A 15,702-nucleotide genomic window follows, 5' to 3' on the forward strand; every position below is an offset into this window, starting at 1 on the left:
AAATACACAGCGGGATTGTTTTGCGTGTGTGCGCCCTTTAAGTTGGAATTTCGTTTCTAACAAAAAAGCAATGCCCAGCGCACAGTCACTGCAAGGGTTTCCACACAATATTGCCAAATTGAACTGCTACTTAAGCAAGAACCAAGAAAAATTCTAGCTGTTGAGCAGGCATGTCACGTACAAGATAACATTTTTATTAGCTGCAAAGACTGTAGTTCAGGAAACATTTATCTTGACGATTTGAATGAGACGTTCATATTTCACGAGGTTATCTGGAAATGCATACACAAAAGAATTGCTATAGCGACGCAGATAAAGTGTTTAATCAAGTGCAGTATAATCCGGATACAAAGCTGATATGACTGAACTTCCATTCGTCTTATTATCTCGACATTACAAGAGGCTTTTCGATAATAGCTTCCAAACCTGTCGTATCAAAGCGATCGGCTTTCCATGGATGTGTGTGTGCTGTAGCATTTTCTGTTGAATACAACACAAGTAAATGAAAATCTCGTTTTTAGTAAATGTTTCAAACGTGAAATTTACGATTTTATGGGCAATGTAAGAAAAGATTGCTTGGAGTGCTGCGTCGTGTAAAATTTCGTCATGTATCGAAAGGAATATCTTCCTCCGAAACGTCGACAGCAGACAAGATATTAGAGGGGCCGACACTCCAGAATACCGCAATCTGTGCTTTCAACATCAAAGCAATCCCGTACTAACTTCTAAATTCTATCTCACACAGATCAGATCATACATTTTTTGAAATGTAAGTATGTTTAGTCATCGCATCTTATATTTATTTCCATACCAATCACCGAAAAGGAGTATGGTCGAAGAAAGTAACGCTAATTTTTACTGGAGAACGATAAATTTATTCTAATTTTTTCTCAATTATACGACTATATCGAATTAAAATTCTCAGTCCTCAGTTTTTGAAATCAGAATATAAATAACATTAATTGGCAGTTCTGACAGCTTGACGAATACCAATGCATTGCTTTTTACTCAAACGTCAGTTAGTTTAAGAGCATATGCAAGAGGAACCAATTTTACAAAAGAATTTTGAGTACCGTAATTAATTTGGAAGCTTGGAATTTTAGAAGTACTGAAATGCTTTCTCTGCCTTCCATTTCGTGTTTTCTCAGCGGGTGGGAACGTTAGAATCGTTAGAAGTCAAAGCGGAACAGCCTACCTACCCTCTTCTCAGCGCTCTGGAGATGACGTTTTCTCATGCCTCTACCGGCAATTTGTCTCTATAGAAGGACTGAAATTAATAATGCTGTGTGCGTAAGAGCACGAAAGCATATTCCATCAAGATTCAAGCAGTAATAAAACACGGAAAGGTAAAGTATTTATATTTAATTGAAATGAAGATTCCTTTCCATACTGAAATGTCTAAAAAATATAATCGCAGAGTCCTCCTCGCTTTTTAGCAGCGTTATTGGTTATCAAAATACGCTGCAGTCGCCTGTGGCTTTACATCAGACAAACATTTTTGTCTTTTAATTTGATCTGTTTTTTCAAGTTTTAAAATTAGATCTGTCTTCAGCTCAATTTAAAAAATCATAAAAATCGTTTGAGAGTCCATGATTTATGTACTTTTACATTCTGTGACTTTTCTCAAATGTTACGTAGCTATGAAGTACCAAGTTAAAACGAGTCATTTTTCTTCTGAACGAAAATAAACATCCCTTAATGATTACTTGTTACAGTTTCTTACCTATAGGAAGCCTCTTAGTGGATGATTACTGATAACAAGTAGGCCTAATGAACATAACTCTTGGACTCGTCCTGAGAAATTCATAATCAAGACACACTGTTTTCTTAACACTGCATTCTAATAAGGTCCTTTCAAAATGGCCTTCCGTAAAATGTTGGTGTAATCTTGTATTTAGTTTCCTTACAAGCAGATACTACATCAGGTACGAACAAAATATATTGCCTAGCTTCTCAAATCTCCACAGTATGTTGTGTTACTTGGTTAACACAGAGTAAACGATATTGAAACACCAAACTCGCTAAGGAGATGGCCACATTAAATAGTTGTAATGAACAGAACACTGCAAAAGAACGTTATTCCAAACGTACGTCCACAGAAGAAAGCTTCCCCTTGCTTGTACCCCATTTGCAGTAGTTGTCACGCCCTTGGAAGGGCTGGCTTTAAATAATCTAGTCACGTTCTAGCTTCTGTTCTCCCACAGTCCTATTACTCTTCCTGCATCCTCCTGTCCTATGGACCATCAATTTCACTACTACACTTCAGTCGAGTAAAACCACTGATCTACTGATTCCATGTGCCCATCTGTATCAATTCGAAAACAATTCGAACTTTCTTGGAAGATTAATAAGATTAAATAATTTTATTCAAATTTTTGATAGAATCTAAAATTAGCATACCACCTATCATAACTTCTATCTAAACTCTTTACTTTATGATAATTATTGAAAATTGTGTGAAAAATATCACGCCCTGTCTTTGAATGGATCCCCAGCGCACTACATCACATAGGACTGTCGTCTTTACGTGCCTCTTCAAAGTTTTCTTTGTTGTGACAGACGTTCAATATGAAAATTGAGGTGAGCAGGACGGCTTACCAATGCTGAAGTAAAGGCTGAGAGTTTAATTCCAGCGAAGAGGCACTGCGAATTACCTTGCGTGCCTTGCCATCATGGCTGTCAGGTAGAAGAGACGAATGTCAACATGCGCTGCAATATAACCGTAGTCTTTCCACATCGACATTGCCATTATTTGTTTGTTTTTATAATTTATGCTCTTGCAGAAGTTAGAACTCGATACCCATGTTGGCAGACAGAACGTGAAATTTGACATTCGATGTATGCTAATAATATATTGATTGCATGGATCAAAGTCCTTATTGAGAAGCTGATAGACGCTCAGATACTTAAGAAATCCCGCCTTATGGAACCTTAAATTAATGGGTTTGTAACAAGAAAGGACTCTCCTACATAAACTCAATGAGCTGTACATGTAAATCTGAAGAACTCAAGTTTTTCTGGCTTTGAGTTTCTTTCTATATGAGTTCTTTTCTTTATTTTGAAGTCGCAGGATATTTGAAGTTCGAAGTTAGGAACTTTTATCACATGTGACAGAAGACACAACATATACGAAAGTATAACACTAAATCTTCAGAAGTTGAGTCAAATGCAATGCTAGAATCCATCCATGTATCAAGGATATTGGCATGAAGCATCTCCAGGATCGCACAATATGTACAGATACTTCAGCTTTGTCACGGCAAGTAGTTGGGATAAATGATATCCAAAGCTTCAGAAAACAGAACATTATTTCCCACTTCTTCTTTCTTTCTTTTTGTGAGTCTGGTGATAAATTTGTTCAAAAGGTGGACCTGCGGTTCTGAATAGCGATATGCAGGCTACGATGCAAGACAAGAATACGGCGTTTTGGAGAGAGAAAGAAGCACATGAAAAATGTAAATGCACTAAAACGGAGAAAAACACAAATATAAAACCTCAAATATCATACATAATGTACGGCCATATGATTTTTTGTAGCAAATATAAAATTCTTATACCTAGCGAACTGACAGTATACAGATATAATTTTAATTATGTGAATAAGCCTCATACACGTGTCTATGCTAATCATCTGGATTATAACGTCGTGTGGACACGTAGGTGGATACAAAAGTTTCGGAGAAACATACTGACTTCACCTCCAACACTGAACATGGAGGTAGTACATCTCTCGGAGTCTACATTCTCCCATCTATACCTACGTCTTGCAAGTTGACTCTTTTTTTCAGGTTTTCCGACTATGAAACCTAGATGCTATAACATGTCTCAGGCCTCAGGGTAAAGAATTGTGGAACATACGACAGTAGAAACACGTTTTACGTTCTAGCCAGCATCGTGGTGACATACTTCACTCTCTAGAACATCTTTCAAGCTCGCAGGAGTTGAGTATCATGTCTAGTCGAGTAGTATACATGCCAAGAGCTCCTGTGCGTGCGGTCGCCCGCCACACAGACGAAATTGAAGTGATGCATATCCTTTAGGCGTTCAATAATTGAATGACTAGTAGGCCTATACAGAATGCCGGGCTTGGGAAAATGTACTTCCCTTCAGCGAATGCACATATGTAAAATATTTCAAATGTATTCGGAAAGCAGATACTTTTTTCTGAGAGTGTAATCAACAGTTTTCACTTGAACTGAGAACTTCATTGCACGGAGCAAAAGCTCGATGGCGTGTAGAACTGCAGTGTGCAGTCTTTTTAGAAATGTCTGTAACCCCCCTCCCCTCACAACATATACCAAACTGCTTCACTTAATTTTCACTTGGTGCCGTGGTTTTATTTCTGACAAACATCTACCGGTTGAGAGAAGAGAGAAATGACGTTTCTGGAAGCGTTGAAATCCACGCGCTGACGTGTTAAGTTTGTCAGCTTCAGCGGTCAAGAATACGAAGGCGAAGGCTTTGTTGTTTGAGTTCAGCTAGAGGCTACTCCGACTAGTTTCGTCTCGCTTGAGAACGAAATCAACTAACCGGAACGTCGTTTCCAGCCAACAAACTGGATTTTATTTTGTCCACTCTGGTAATTTGCATACGATGATCACGAGACGTACTGAAATATTAGTCTGTTCCCAAGGCGAGTCATAGAACTGTAATTTGGGATTTGAACTTATTGCATTTTACGCTTAAGTAAACATAGCTATTTGGTGTGACGACCTCTCAAGCCAACCATCTTGACTGTGAATGTAGATTATAAAGTAATGTGGCAGAAATCATCACAATGATCGGTTGTTTGCAGACAAGTTTTGTTGGAAGCCGAAATGTAAAACATATGCCTCTTATGACAGGCATCTGGCATGAAACTATTAGAAAAGAAAACTGTACTGAAACAGACTTACGTATATGAGGTAATGTAAGAGTAGAGCGACTAAGGCCGATGGCGGTGGTCATATGAGCCGACACTATGAAACTGGTTAACCAACAGATTAGCGAGTAGCTTAGTCACACAGGTGTTGCTACTCCGATATGAATATCTCGTTAATATTTCGGGCGAGTATATTGCGCGTTCTAATAGCTGGCTTAACCCTTTGAAGCCAAAGCTCGTCTACATAAAATAAAAAATTAAGTTGTTACCGCAAATAAAACACAACTCTTCACCATTACAAAGATCAGCTGGTGAATAATGTTTAAGTAAATAACTACTATTTGTACTAAAATCATACCATACACATACATAGTTACTACTCGGTTTTAAAGGATTAAGATTAACGAGGAATTTTCATTCGACTCTACGTACAGTATTTGCGTTAAGAGGTCTGTTGCAGTGAAAATGGTACACACTCACACTGGCATTTGATTATCCCTGACCCCGCATACGTGTGACGTAGCAAATAACAGAGCGGGCGGAAGAATGTAACACTGTTTTGAAATGTTGATTTGAGCATCAGACGGCGATAATTGAGTTCCTAACCTAAAACGGTCGGAGTACAGCGAGGAACATCTTTATAATGTACGAAAACGTGTAAGTAAAAGAAATGGCAATGCGCCTAGCTGACACGCAAAGCGGACGACTCCGGTGGAACTGAGTTGCGTGTCATGGTCGTTTGTTTCCTTTTAATTTAAACTCCCTGAAGAATGACGCCGATAAAAACATCGCAGCTTTAAAGAGACTTTGGGAATTGCTGAAAAAGACCACATCTTATTTTTCGCTTAGGTCACTGAAAAAACTAATGCTAAAAATGTATCTTGGAGTATAAAACATTTGTTCTTTGAAAAGACGTCTCATTTAAACTGAGCAGTTTTTGTCTTTGTACGATATTATTTTATGGTAAGACAGGAAAACTGTTTCACTTCATAACACCAAGGGTCCTTATTGTGTGACGGGTTATCTTAAAACAATTTTCATACACACCCCGTTCATCGAGATGTGACAGGCAATATTCTGTTTTGTGTAAAGAAACAACTGTTCCTTTTGTACAATAAATAATTATCTACTGAATGGTTAGAATGTTTTATATTCTAATAAGTTGTAGTATTTTCTAAAGAAAACTCACATGCTTCAGAATAGTTTTTCGCGAGTACTACTACAACTAAGGTGAAGGAAAATACAGAATGACTTGTTTTTAAAACAATGACTTGGAGATGGTTTCTTTTTTTAGGTGTGCAGTGAGATGCAGCTTGTATCGGATAAATTCCCTACATTTGTCAAACAAACAAACAAACAAACGAACAACGCACAAGCAAAGAGAAACAATAGCGGAGACAAAAAGGGGTTGTCTGAGAAAAGTGGCGCCCTCAAAACCGGACCCACCCCCACACTGATATGAGTTGCAGGATTGAAGCTGAAAACTTGGCGAATTGCCCCTGGGCTTTTATTCTGCAGCATTTACTGCGGCAGAATGGAGATGTCATTGGAAATCCTGGGAGTGAGAGAGACCCAGACAAAGCACAGTACGCCCCGTCACTAAGCGACGCAAGTCCGAACATGAGTTCTAAAGCTTTTATTCATAGTGCACTGAAACACTTACATAGACCTACTTCGTTTCGTGCTCTGAGAACACGTCGATTGTATATTCATTTGTTGTAAGGACTCGAACCCTTGTCTCATCGACTGCGCCATAAACCAACTCAATTATCTACTTACATCGCAAAGCCTCTTTAACGTTATAAAATGCTGAAGATATCTGCATCACCCCAGTCTTGTAAAAAAAATCCTCTGGTAATGACTTTTGAGGTTCACGAATGAGCTGCTGTTATTTAAGCAGAAGCTTTCTGTTTCACGTCCCGATTCATAAACAGCAAAAAACGACACAGCTGTTTTGCGCCCTGAAGTTAATTTAATGTCTTACCCCGCCTATCTTTCCTACCACGTAAAGCCTGTCGCAAATCTCATGGAGTCGCCGTCATTTTTCACCATACGATAAACACTCCTCTATGTGCTCTGTAATTTTTAGTTCACTTCGTATCGTACGAGTAGTTTATTTAATTAACGCCAGTGTGGAAACATACATTTAATCCATGAAGTCCTCATGCTATGACTTGTTATGCTTTTCGCTGTGAGTGGTTAAAATTATAACATTATCATTCCAGCTCTTTAGTGCGATATTTCTATACAGTCGCCGTTACTCTGTCTGTGTACACTTTATATTCACAGTACTGTAAGAATTTGTTCTTTTTTCCAAGTTATTTTTCACATATATTATTTCATTAGTTTGCATTCTTGGGAGAAGGAAAATTCGAAGCACGTGTCTTCTGATTTCTAAGCCACTACTGTTTTATTTAGGTTTATATATAATCTTAAAAGTACTGCTCTTAAAAGTTAGGATGTTATATTGGTGACAGACTACAACGGCAATCTTCATAAATTGATCTATTTTAGAATCTCCTATACCAGATCTTTAAAATTTGTGAGTATTGAAAAACATCAAAGCAAAGTTCATGACAACCCTGTAGCTTATTGGACTTCTGTTTGCTGAAACCTTGGCAATGTAGAATGAAAAATGACAAGGAGACGAATAAATGGGGAGGAATGTTGAAAATACGACCCTCTAGATTTCAAGGATGGGCCAATAACAGCACCTACGAGACCGATAAAGATGAAAGGCGATATATTAGACCGAGAAACAGACAGAGAAGAAGAAAAATTGTCCACTAGAGTGTGAGGCTGCTCTCTGATGTACTTACTCGTCGTATAACCTAGCATCTGAAAACGTTTTCCACGAAATGATTAATGAGGACTGCTGGTACAAATGGGGCATTAGATACGTAAATTAATACTCTTTTATAATTATCATGGTCTGTTTAAGGAATATTAAGGCAAATTAATGCCATAAATCACCATCAGTGTTACCAATGGTTGGAAGAACTGAAACGATTATCCGGGATCGCTACATAGGCGTCGTTTTTAATATTACGTTCAAAGTTACTGGCCAGTAATTGTACCGCTGTGTTCGATGTTATATACGTAACAGAGTCTTGTTGCTTTGGTAGGAGAAGGAAAAGGTCAAAGGTGAGTAGGATTCACCAGCACAAATAATTAAATTCAAGTGAATGGAATCTTCCGTTCTGAGAGAAAAGGTTTGGCCTGACGTGAAATACTGAGACTGTTTTCTGACTAGAAGTCGAAAAGTAAGGTTCAGGAACACCACAGTCGTGGAGGAAAGAAAGAAGCCAGTTTTGCCGTCCTAGAAGCAAATAAGTCGGCATAGTTTTGCAATAGTAGTAATTCAACCATTTCACCACCTGATTAGTCTACAGCTGAATGCTTCAAAGTTATTTTCAGTACCTCGTTCGGCTTTAGCCCATACACCACAATAGGCAACCATCTTCATGTAGAAATTTAGACTAGGCCTATATCTTTTAACTGACGCCAATTCTAGCAGCGACGACAAATTACAGGACGATTAATGAACAATTAATTAGGATATGCAAGAAAGCAGTCGTAGTTTTTTTTTCAAGGTACTGCCCCAGAAATCGCCTGGAGGGACCGAAGAAAATCTGCAATTTTTTTTACTGAGGATAGCCTTTTTCGGGCCGATACTTGAACCCGCGTGAGGTAGTCAATTGTCAACGCTGTTCGGTTTGAAATATGTGTCAAATTTATAATTCTTTCTTCGTAGCCTACACGATTTTTCTGAAGAAAAATTTAGTTTATTAATTTAAATTTAAATAATTGTATCTACTAACAATGTTATCTGACATTTTTCCCTCAAATCCCTGTGATTAAACATGGACCTACAACCACACAAGGTAATTTCGTGAATTTTCAACAAGGTGATTTTAAATGTCAAATTTAGCTGGTTTCGAAACAGCACGTCATGAAAACAATTTACTAAGTTTAGATTCGAGTGTAAGTGACACAAAATGAATAGCAAACACCGTGTGATGTATATTCGCCCAACCACAGGTAGGGAGGGTTGACAAAGCCGTGCATTGGTGAACGGGGTGTACAAAGACGTGGTCATGTCAAAACGTCCCTTTGAAATAATGTGTTGTGTATAGGAATCATAAAAACAGTGCATGTGTACTGCCTCCTTTGTTTCAAGCCATGTAAATCTCTTGTTTGTTTCCAACATAAAATGAAAGAACAGAACAGTGGCCTGAAGCATATTTTTTGTACAATTTGACACTTTCCTGAAATTTAATATAAAAAGTCTCGATCGAAAATAACACGTAGTTACATCGGGCGAAATCAGCTACGCGAGATCCCAGGTTCTGGGAGCAGCGAATATGAAGATGACTGTGTTATGGGATGTTACGCTGTGCAGTCTCTCAGAAACTGATGGATGTTTCAGAGGTGCAAAGTGTCACCAGCTTGAAAGCATCTGCCTACATGTCCACGCGTGTTACAACCAAGTGGATCAACGTCTTCACCACCGTGAGAACCTCACATCTCGCCTGTCTTTATCGCAATATGTTAAACCTATCTTCCTCTAGACAAGAATTGCAAGTGCCTGATAAAATTAGCTCCTAATCTTGTTTCCACACCTTCATTTGCAACATACGAAGCGAACCGAATGCCTCAAATAATTAATGTCATGGTACTGCGTAATTTCCTTAGAATATTCCTACCTACCATAACATCTTAAAAGTTCTAATGATAATTATTCCTCTTACATTCCTTTTATTATTCAAATTAAAATCTAAAAAATGTAAAATTTTATCAGATTATGGTGTCATGTACATTCGTAAGTCATGCTTAGCCAACTGTAATGAAAACTTGAGCTACCTTCAAGTGGTCATTTTAACATACGTTTGTATTTCATTCCTCTCTGCAGTCAATGAACAAATGAACTCGACCGGACCGATGCCACACCCTACCATACGTTTTTTGCGAGTAAGAGTGAAACATAAATTTTAACTTTCAGCTACGTATACGATGTTATAATGTAATATCCTTGAATTTGACTCTAAATTCGTAAGGTTATAAATTATGAATGACGAGACCTAATAAGTGCATGTATAAGAAAAGATCTGTAGGCCTGCTCGTATTTATTGTTAATTATTGTTTGATTTCAGTGGAATATCGAATTGGGGACGTTCTATTTAAAATGCACACACATTGTAATCTCACGTACTAAATGTATATGAATCATTAGAATTCTTATAAAGTAAATCCATGAATGTTTTTATTTATAATTGAGTTACTAAAGCCCAGTCTGAGGAAAGTCACAGAACAGAGACTGAAGGCTTCCTTGGTTCAACTGTGTTTGAGGACTAAGAATTCTCTGTAAGAGCAGGATTGTGGTTGGTTTAATTTCAAATTTGGTTATTCAAGTCCGTTCAGCGAAAGTGGTCACATGAAAGAGACGGAAGTCTATGAACGCCAGGTCTTGTGGAAACCCATGAAGTTTATTCAGGATCACCGAATGTGGTCACCACGAAGGGTAACCTGATCTCCACTGAGCTGAGCTCTCATCCTAAGCCATCCAATCCTTGCAGCGTTGCCTTTCTCACATAAATTTACATTCAAAGCTTTCATTTTATTTCCCAGTTTCTATCAACCTAAAACACGCGGCATAAAAGTACATATTTAAATCTTTGGCTAACTTGTAATGACTCAACACTTGAATTTTATTTCCGCTAAAATAATCATAAGATGTTAGGACTTGTCAGTGGCCTATTCCAATTTCAGAATGCAACACCTCCGTAATACGACACCTAAGGTGTATCGGTGCAAGAAAACACATTATAGATATTTCTAAAAGCTACCTAATGGTAATGTAACTTGTAATATATAATATTCAGTCACCTAGAGTCATTACTAAGAACGTTTAGGTGTATATGAGTGCAAACAAATGTCAAAATTGGTTTGTATGATGCAGATACCAGAATCCCCTCATGAGTTTCTTTTCAGGAGATTTCCTATATAATAAAAGGTAGGTCTATTGCTTTTGTTTTACATCTCATGAAACTCCAGAGCGTGCGAGAAATAACGACGCCTTATTTATCGTTGCAGGATTCTTATCCTGGGACAATGAGACTTCCCATGTTGACCTCGAGAAAGAGTTGAAGGCCCTGACCAGCCAAGCCCCAGAAGGAGAGGAAGCTAGAAATGGTAAGGAAGATGTGACATTTTAAGGTACACTTTGTATAGTGGATGCATGTTCGTACACGTCTGCATGATGATTTTAGGATACAAAGTGAAATTAGTTCATAACTTCTTGTGAAAACTAAATGGTTCATAGCAGGATGTCAGCAAATGCAAAGATCAATCAAATAAAAGTTGGCGGGTAAACAATAAACATGGCCCATCCGTATTGGCACAGCGTCTTTAAAGCTCTAGAGGAAGTTCATACATAACAGAAGATACCTAGAGTAATAGATATTTCTATGAGCAGAAAATAAACACACTTCAAGTAATGGGTAACCTCCTTTTGGGGAGCAGAGCCAACTCCCGAAACGTTGTGCAAATACACTTTAATGTATCTGTTTCCGTGTTGAATTATTCACTTTTAACTGTAATTATTTTCCATGCTCATTTAACACAAATGTATTTTGCCATAAACATGGTATCGTCACTGTTTCTTAAGTCATAGTGCACATACTTCAGACAATTCTGCAATATCCGACAAAATCAACCATAATAAATTTTGTTTTAAATTGTTCTCTGCCGTGTACAGATAATATGTATTTTCCGAGGACTGGTGTATCGGTAAACTTCTACCAAAACACGCCTCGTATTATCCGGAACACAGTCATCTTCATTATGAAGGTTGATCAATAACCACTCTCAAAGTTGAATCGAATTTCATGTCATGAATAAGATAAAATTACAAGTGAAGGTAACTTAGAAATACGGATGCCTGAAAATTAATCACCGAGACTTCCAAGAACCGTTATATCACAACAAAATATTCCCATTTTCAAAACGACCCCTGACTATTACGAAAGAGATTGGAGAAAATTAACTCTTAATAACTTGCTGTTTATTACTGAAGTTCACAAGTGTACACTGTATATAAATACTCGACTTGCACACTAAGTCTTTCTCTGAAGTACTACCGAAAACATTTTACAGCATTCTAAACATTTTAACCGAGGATGGGGGATATAAATTCCTCGTGGCCTTTAATAACAGTCCTAATACAAATCGTATTATTGGATTCCTGTTAAAATACAATGATTAAAAATTACAAAAAAAAGTTATTACCAATGTTTCGGAGGTCTTTGCTGCCTCCATCATCAGGGCGATGATTCAGCAAGGACCTCTGAAACATTAGTAAACTTCTACCAGACTACACGGCGCTATAATCCAACCTTCTTTACAAAACAATTTATTTGCCTGTTCTCTTCTACTCGGGTTCCTGGAATAGCGTGAGTTGACTTAAAAAATGCAAATTGAGTTCCTTCCCAGAGAAACTTAATATCAGTTCCCGTTGGCACTACGTATCCGATAGAGACATTTTTTTATGTTCTGCATGTAACACATATATCGGTTACAGGCAGTAGAAGAGATCAGTAGTTAAATATTACTCGCCATGACAAAATCATTTCAACAATCTCTCTGCTTTGTATGTTATCCTCAGCCCAGCTAAACACGTGTACTGTTAATTTGAAGGAATTCCAAAGTGGCGAACATAAAATATGTTCCGGCAAGATTATATAAAAACTGAGACAACTGTTGGTATATTTCAGCTGTTAAAACCCTTTCCTGATACACGAAACCTTTTGAGCAATCATAACCCTCACCATATCAAGTTTGTGCTGGCCTTTTGTAATTGTTTATTTGCTATAACGACTCTTTCCAAATGGTCAAAAACTTATTACAAAAGTTTACAAGCAAACCTGGTGTCCTTTGACTCGAAGTTGGCTGCACTTGTTTCCCAAACCATAATTACAGACAACACGAGCGACACTAATCTATTAGTATTAATTATGACTTACTTACAAAGTCTTCACTGGATATCTGCTTCAATAAACTGATCACATATTATAGGCTGCCAGTGATGATAAACTGTGAGTGTTAAACCCTAACAGAAACACCAGAAAACATTCTTTCGCACACAAAGCTTGAAACCCGCGCTTTTACAATACGCCATTTTTCACTGCAGTCGGAGCACCAACATGACCAACACAACGGCACGAAATGAAAAATCATTCAAAGCTTTGGTTGGTGAGAACGTTAATTCTAAATAAACCCAAAATTTTATGACGTATCGTATGGTTATTCCTTCAAGTTTGCTGACGTTTCAAGAACTCTTAATCAGCATTTTTCTTTGGTATTTCAGACATTCAGATAATAAAATTAAAACCAGTAAAACCTATAGAACACGAAATATGATTTTACAACAAAATGTTGTACACAGAAACATAATTCATTCTGCTCTTAATTTCATTCTGTTTGCAGGCTGTATGTAATATAATGGAATTAAATTAGAAACAGTTGAACTCATCGCAGTCTAAAGCCAAGGTCATAGCATGAACGTAGAGAAACAAACAGCTTTCAAACGAACTCACCGTGACATGAGACACACGGCTAACATGAACACTGTTAAATAAGCCACATAATAGCATAAAAGAAACACGTTTATCATCGACCGATCACCAATAAGCTTACTGCTGCACACTGTGCCGCTGGGGTACTGACTGGCAAATTACATTAAGGGATGAAAGAGAAAGTGAATTTACTGGATAAACAAGAGAAAAGCAAAAGTTCAAACATAATCAGTGGAAATATATACCAGTTCAGCCTTTATGCAGACAGACCCTTTTTTTTAATTTTCAGAAAAAAGGTTCACATACTCAGAATGACTTCAAAGTAGAAATTGTTAAAGAAAATTTTGTTCAAGACGAAGGTGGCTATCTGAAGGTGATTTCCTTCCAGAAGTAAAATTCTGGCATTTTATCTTAATGTGGTCGTTACAGCTTCCTTTCTCATCCTTCAAGTATTGAGTAAACCAAAAAAGCGTTGCACAAGAATCTGTGTTAATTACTGACGTAAAAGTGTAATCGAATATCACTGTTACCTTTACAGGCGAGAGGTTGATCCAGTACGCTACAGAAAACCTGGTAACCGAGGTGCTGATCCATCCGCAAGTGAACACTTTGGTCCAATGCGTACGAAACTTACTGTCCAGTTTCACAAGACACCGACATCTCATTCATGCAGGTTATACCTATTCAGGAAATGGCTCCTGGATACTCCAGGTGAGACAAACGAGAAGGTCCTTAAATAATTACAATTACCTGATCGAGTGATTTTAACGAATGATTTTTTTTTAAAAAAATAATTATTTTATGTGAACTAAAACTCAATCAAAGATACTGAAATTTCGCAATTATTTCCAGGATGGTACGTTCTCTCTGGCTGATTTCATCGACGCATTTTTGGAGCCAGAGGTGCAACGTGTGTTGCGGGCATATGAGAACTGCGTCACTGTGGACGTTCACTGCTCGCCTGAAGGTGACTGGGCCACAGGGCGAATTGCAAAGGAATCCTTTGCTCGCTCCTGCAAAGTACGTGTCAATCCTGATGACCGCCTAACTGCAGGGGGAACAGCAATAGGTAATTGCACTCAAGTTTAAGAAATTATTAGACATGACCTGAGTTCTGGAAATGACAGATTTATCACTGTGGACCCTAAATTTGTCACCCATGCACTGTATATTTCTTGTCAGTTTATAACACCTAGACGTTTAATTCTGCACTACATGAACTTTCAAGTCTCTATTTACATTATCAATAAATATTAGTGTCCACTTTTAACACAAGAATGTGCCACACACTAGGAGAAACAATTAATAAATATGAGAGAAATTCAAATCTGCAAATCTGATCTGTAATTTCATTGTTTCTCATGTCTCCGTTGGCTGTAAATCCATCGTAAAATATTTTATCCTGCAAGCATGTACAATGTACTCGAAGAAAACTCCCTAGTATGGAACAGGTAAGACAATCTACTGACACAAAACAAAATCCCAGATTTGAATTACGATAACAAAAATTAATGTAATATTTTTTATGTCACCTTAAGTTTGTATTGTTTGAAAAACCATCAGCCCCCAAAAACTTATTAACCCTGGATCTGAAAAGATAAGTCGATCTGAGTTTAATCTAACCGCCTATTTCAAAGCGTGTAACATACTCCATAGCCTGACATGACAATTGTGAAGTACAAAATTATACTTTCCTTTGTAAATATACCTAAACTCTTATTGAATAAGCTTTATTACTATTGAATGGATTAGAAATATGTTAGCAATTGATATAATTTTCTTTCTTCAGGCAACTTTACCAACTACATACACCCGTTCCTGCGACCAGCATCAATAGAGCAATTACTAGAGCCGTCAGATGTGGTTGGAAACATACGTTTTAGCCACCCGACACTATATGTATTCCCAGGGGGTCAGGGAGATGCTGCGCTCTTTGGCATAAATGGCTTCAACATGTTGGTAGATGGCGGCTTTGCTCGCAAGGCATGCTTCTGGGATTTCGCTCGCCACTTGGACCGACTCGACGCCGTCCTACTGACACGACTAAATAATGGAAATGTCAATGGCATTTCTGCTGTCCTTAGAAGGAAAAAGCAAACCCATGTGTATCCCCAAATAGGGCACTTCTTCTGCAACCTACAGGTGAGGTTACCTCTCTTTATTTTTAGGTTAGAAACTTATTATATTTCTGGAATTTACATGAAACATCAACAACACAAGTTTTGTAGGACTGAAAGTCTGCAAATTAAGAATGTACAGTATGTTTTA

The 15,702-nt window shown here is 37.7% G+C and overlaps 1 protein-coding gene across 2 annotated transcripts in view; it reads left to right on the forward strand.

The window, feature by feature from the left end:
• Nucleotides 1-15,702, forward strand: part of LOC110835020 (microtubule-associated protein futsch) — a 93,688-nt gene that overhangs the window by 63,185 nt on the left and 14,801 nt on the right. For both annotated transcript variants that reach the window (XM_087344907.1, XM_087344908.1), the window contains exons 2-5: nucleotides 10,955-11,053; nucleotides 13,973-14,145; nucleotides 14,287-14,503; nucleotides 15,224-15,576. In XM_087344907.1, coding sequence (XP_087201033.1) covers nucleotides 10,955-11,053; nucleotides 13,973-14,145; nucleotides 14,287-14,503; nucleotides 15,224-15,576 — 842 coding nt within the window. The remainder of the gene's footprint in view (nucleotides 1-10,954; nucleotides 11,054-13,972; nucleotides 14,146-14,286; nucleotides 14,504-15,223; nucleotides 15,577-15,702) is intronic.

The sequence above is a fragment of the Zootermopsis nevadensis genome, unplaced genomic scaffold, assembly GCF_977971745.1.
Source record: "Zootermopsis nevadensis isolate Lab colony 2312 unplaced genomic scaffold, Znev_1.0 Znev_ptg000008l, whole genome shotgun sequence".
Classification (NCBI taxonomy): Eukaryota; Metazoa; Arthropoda; class Insecta; order Blattodea; family Termopsidae; genus Zootermopsis; species Zootermopsis nevadensis.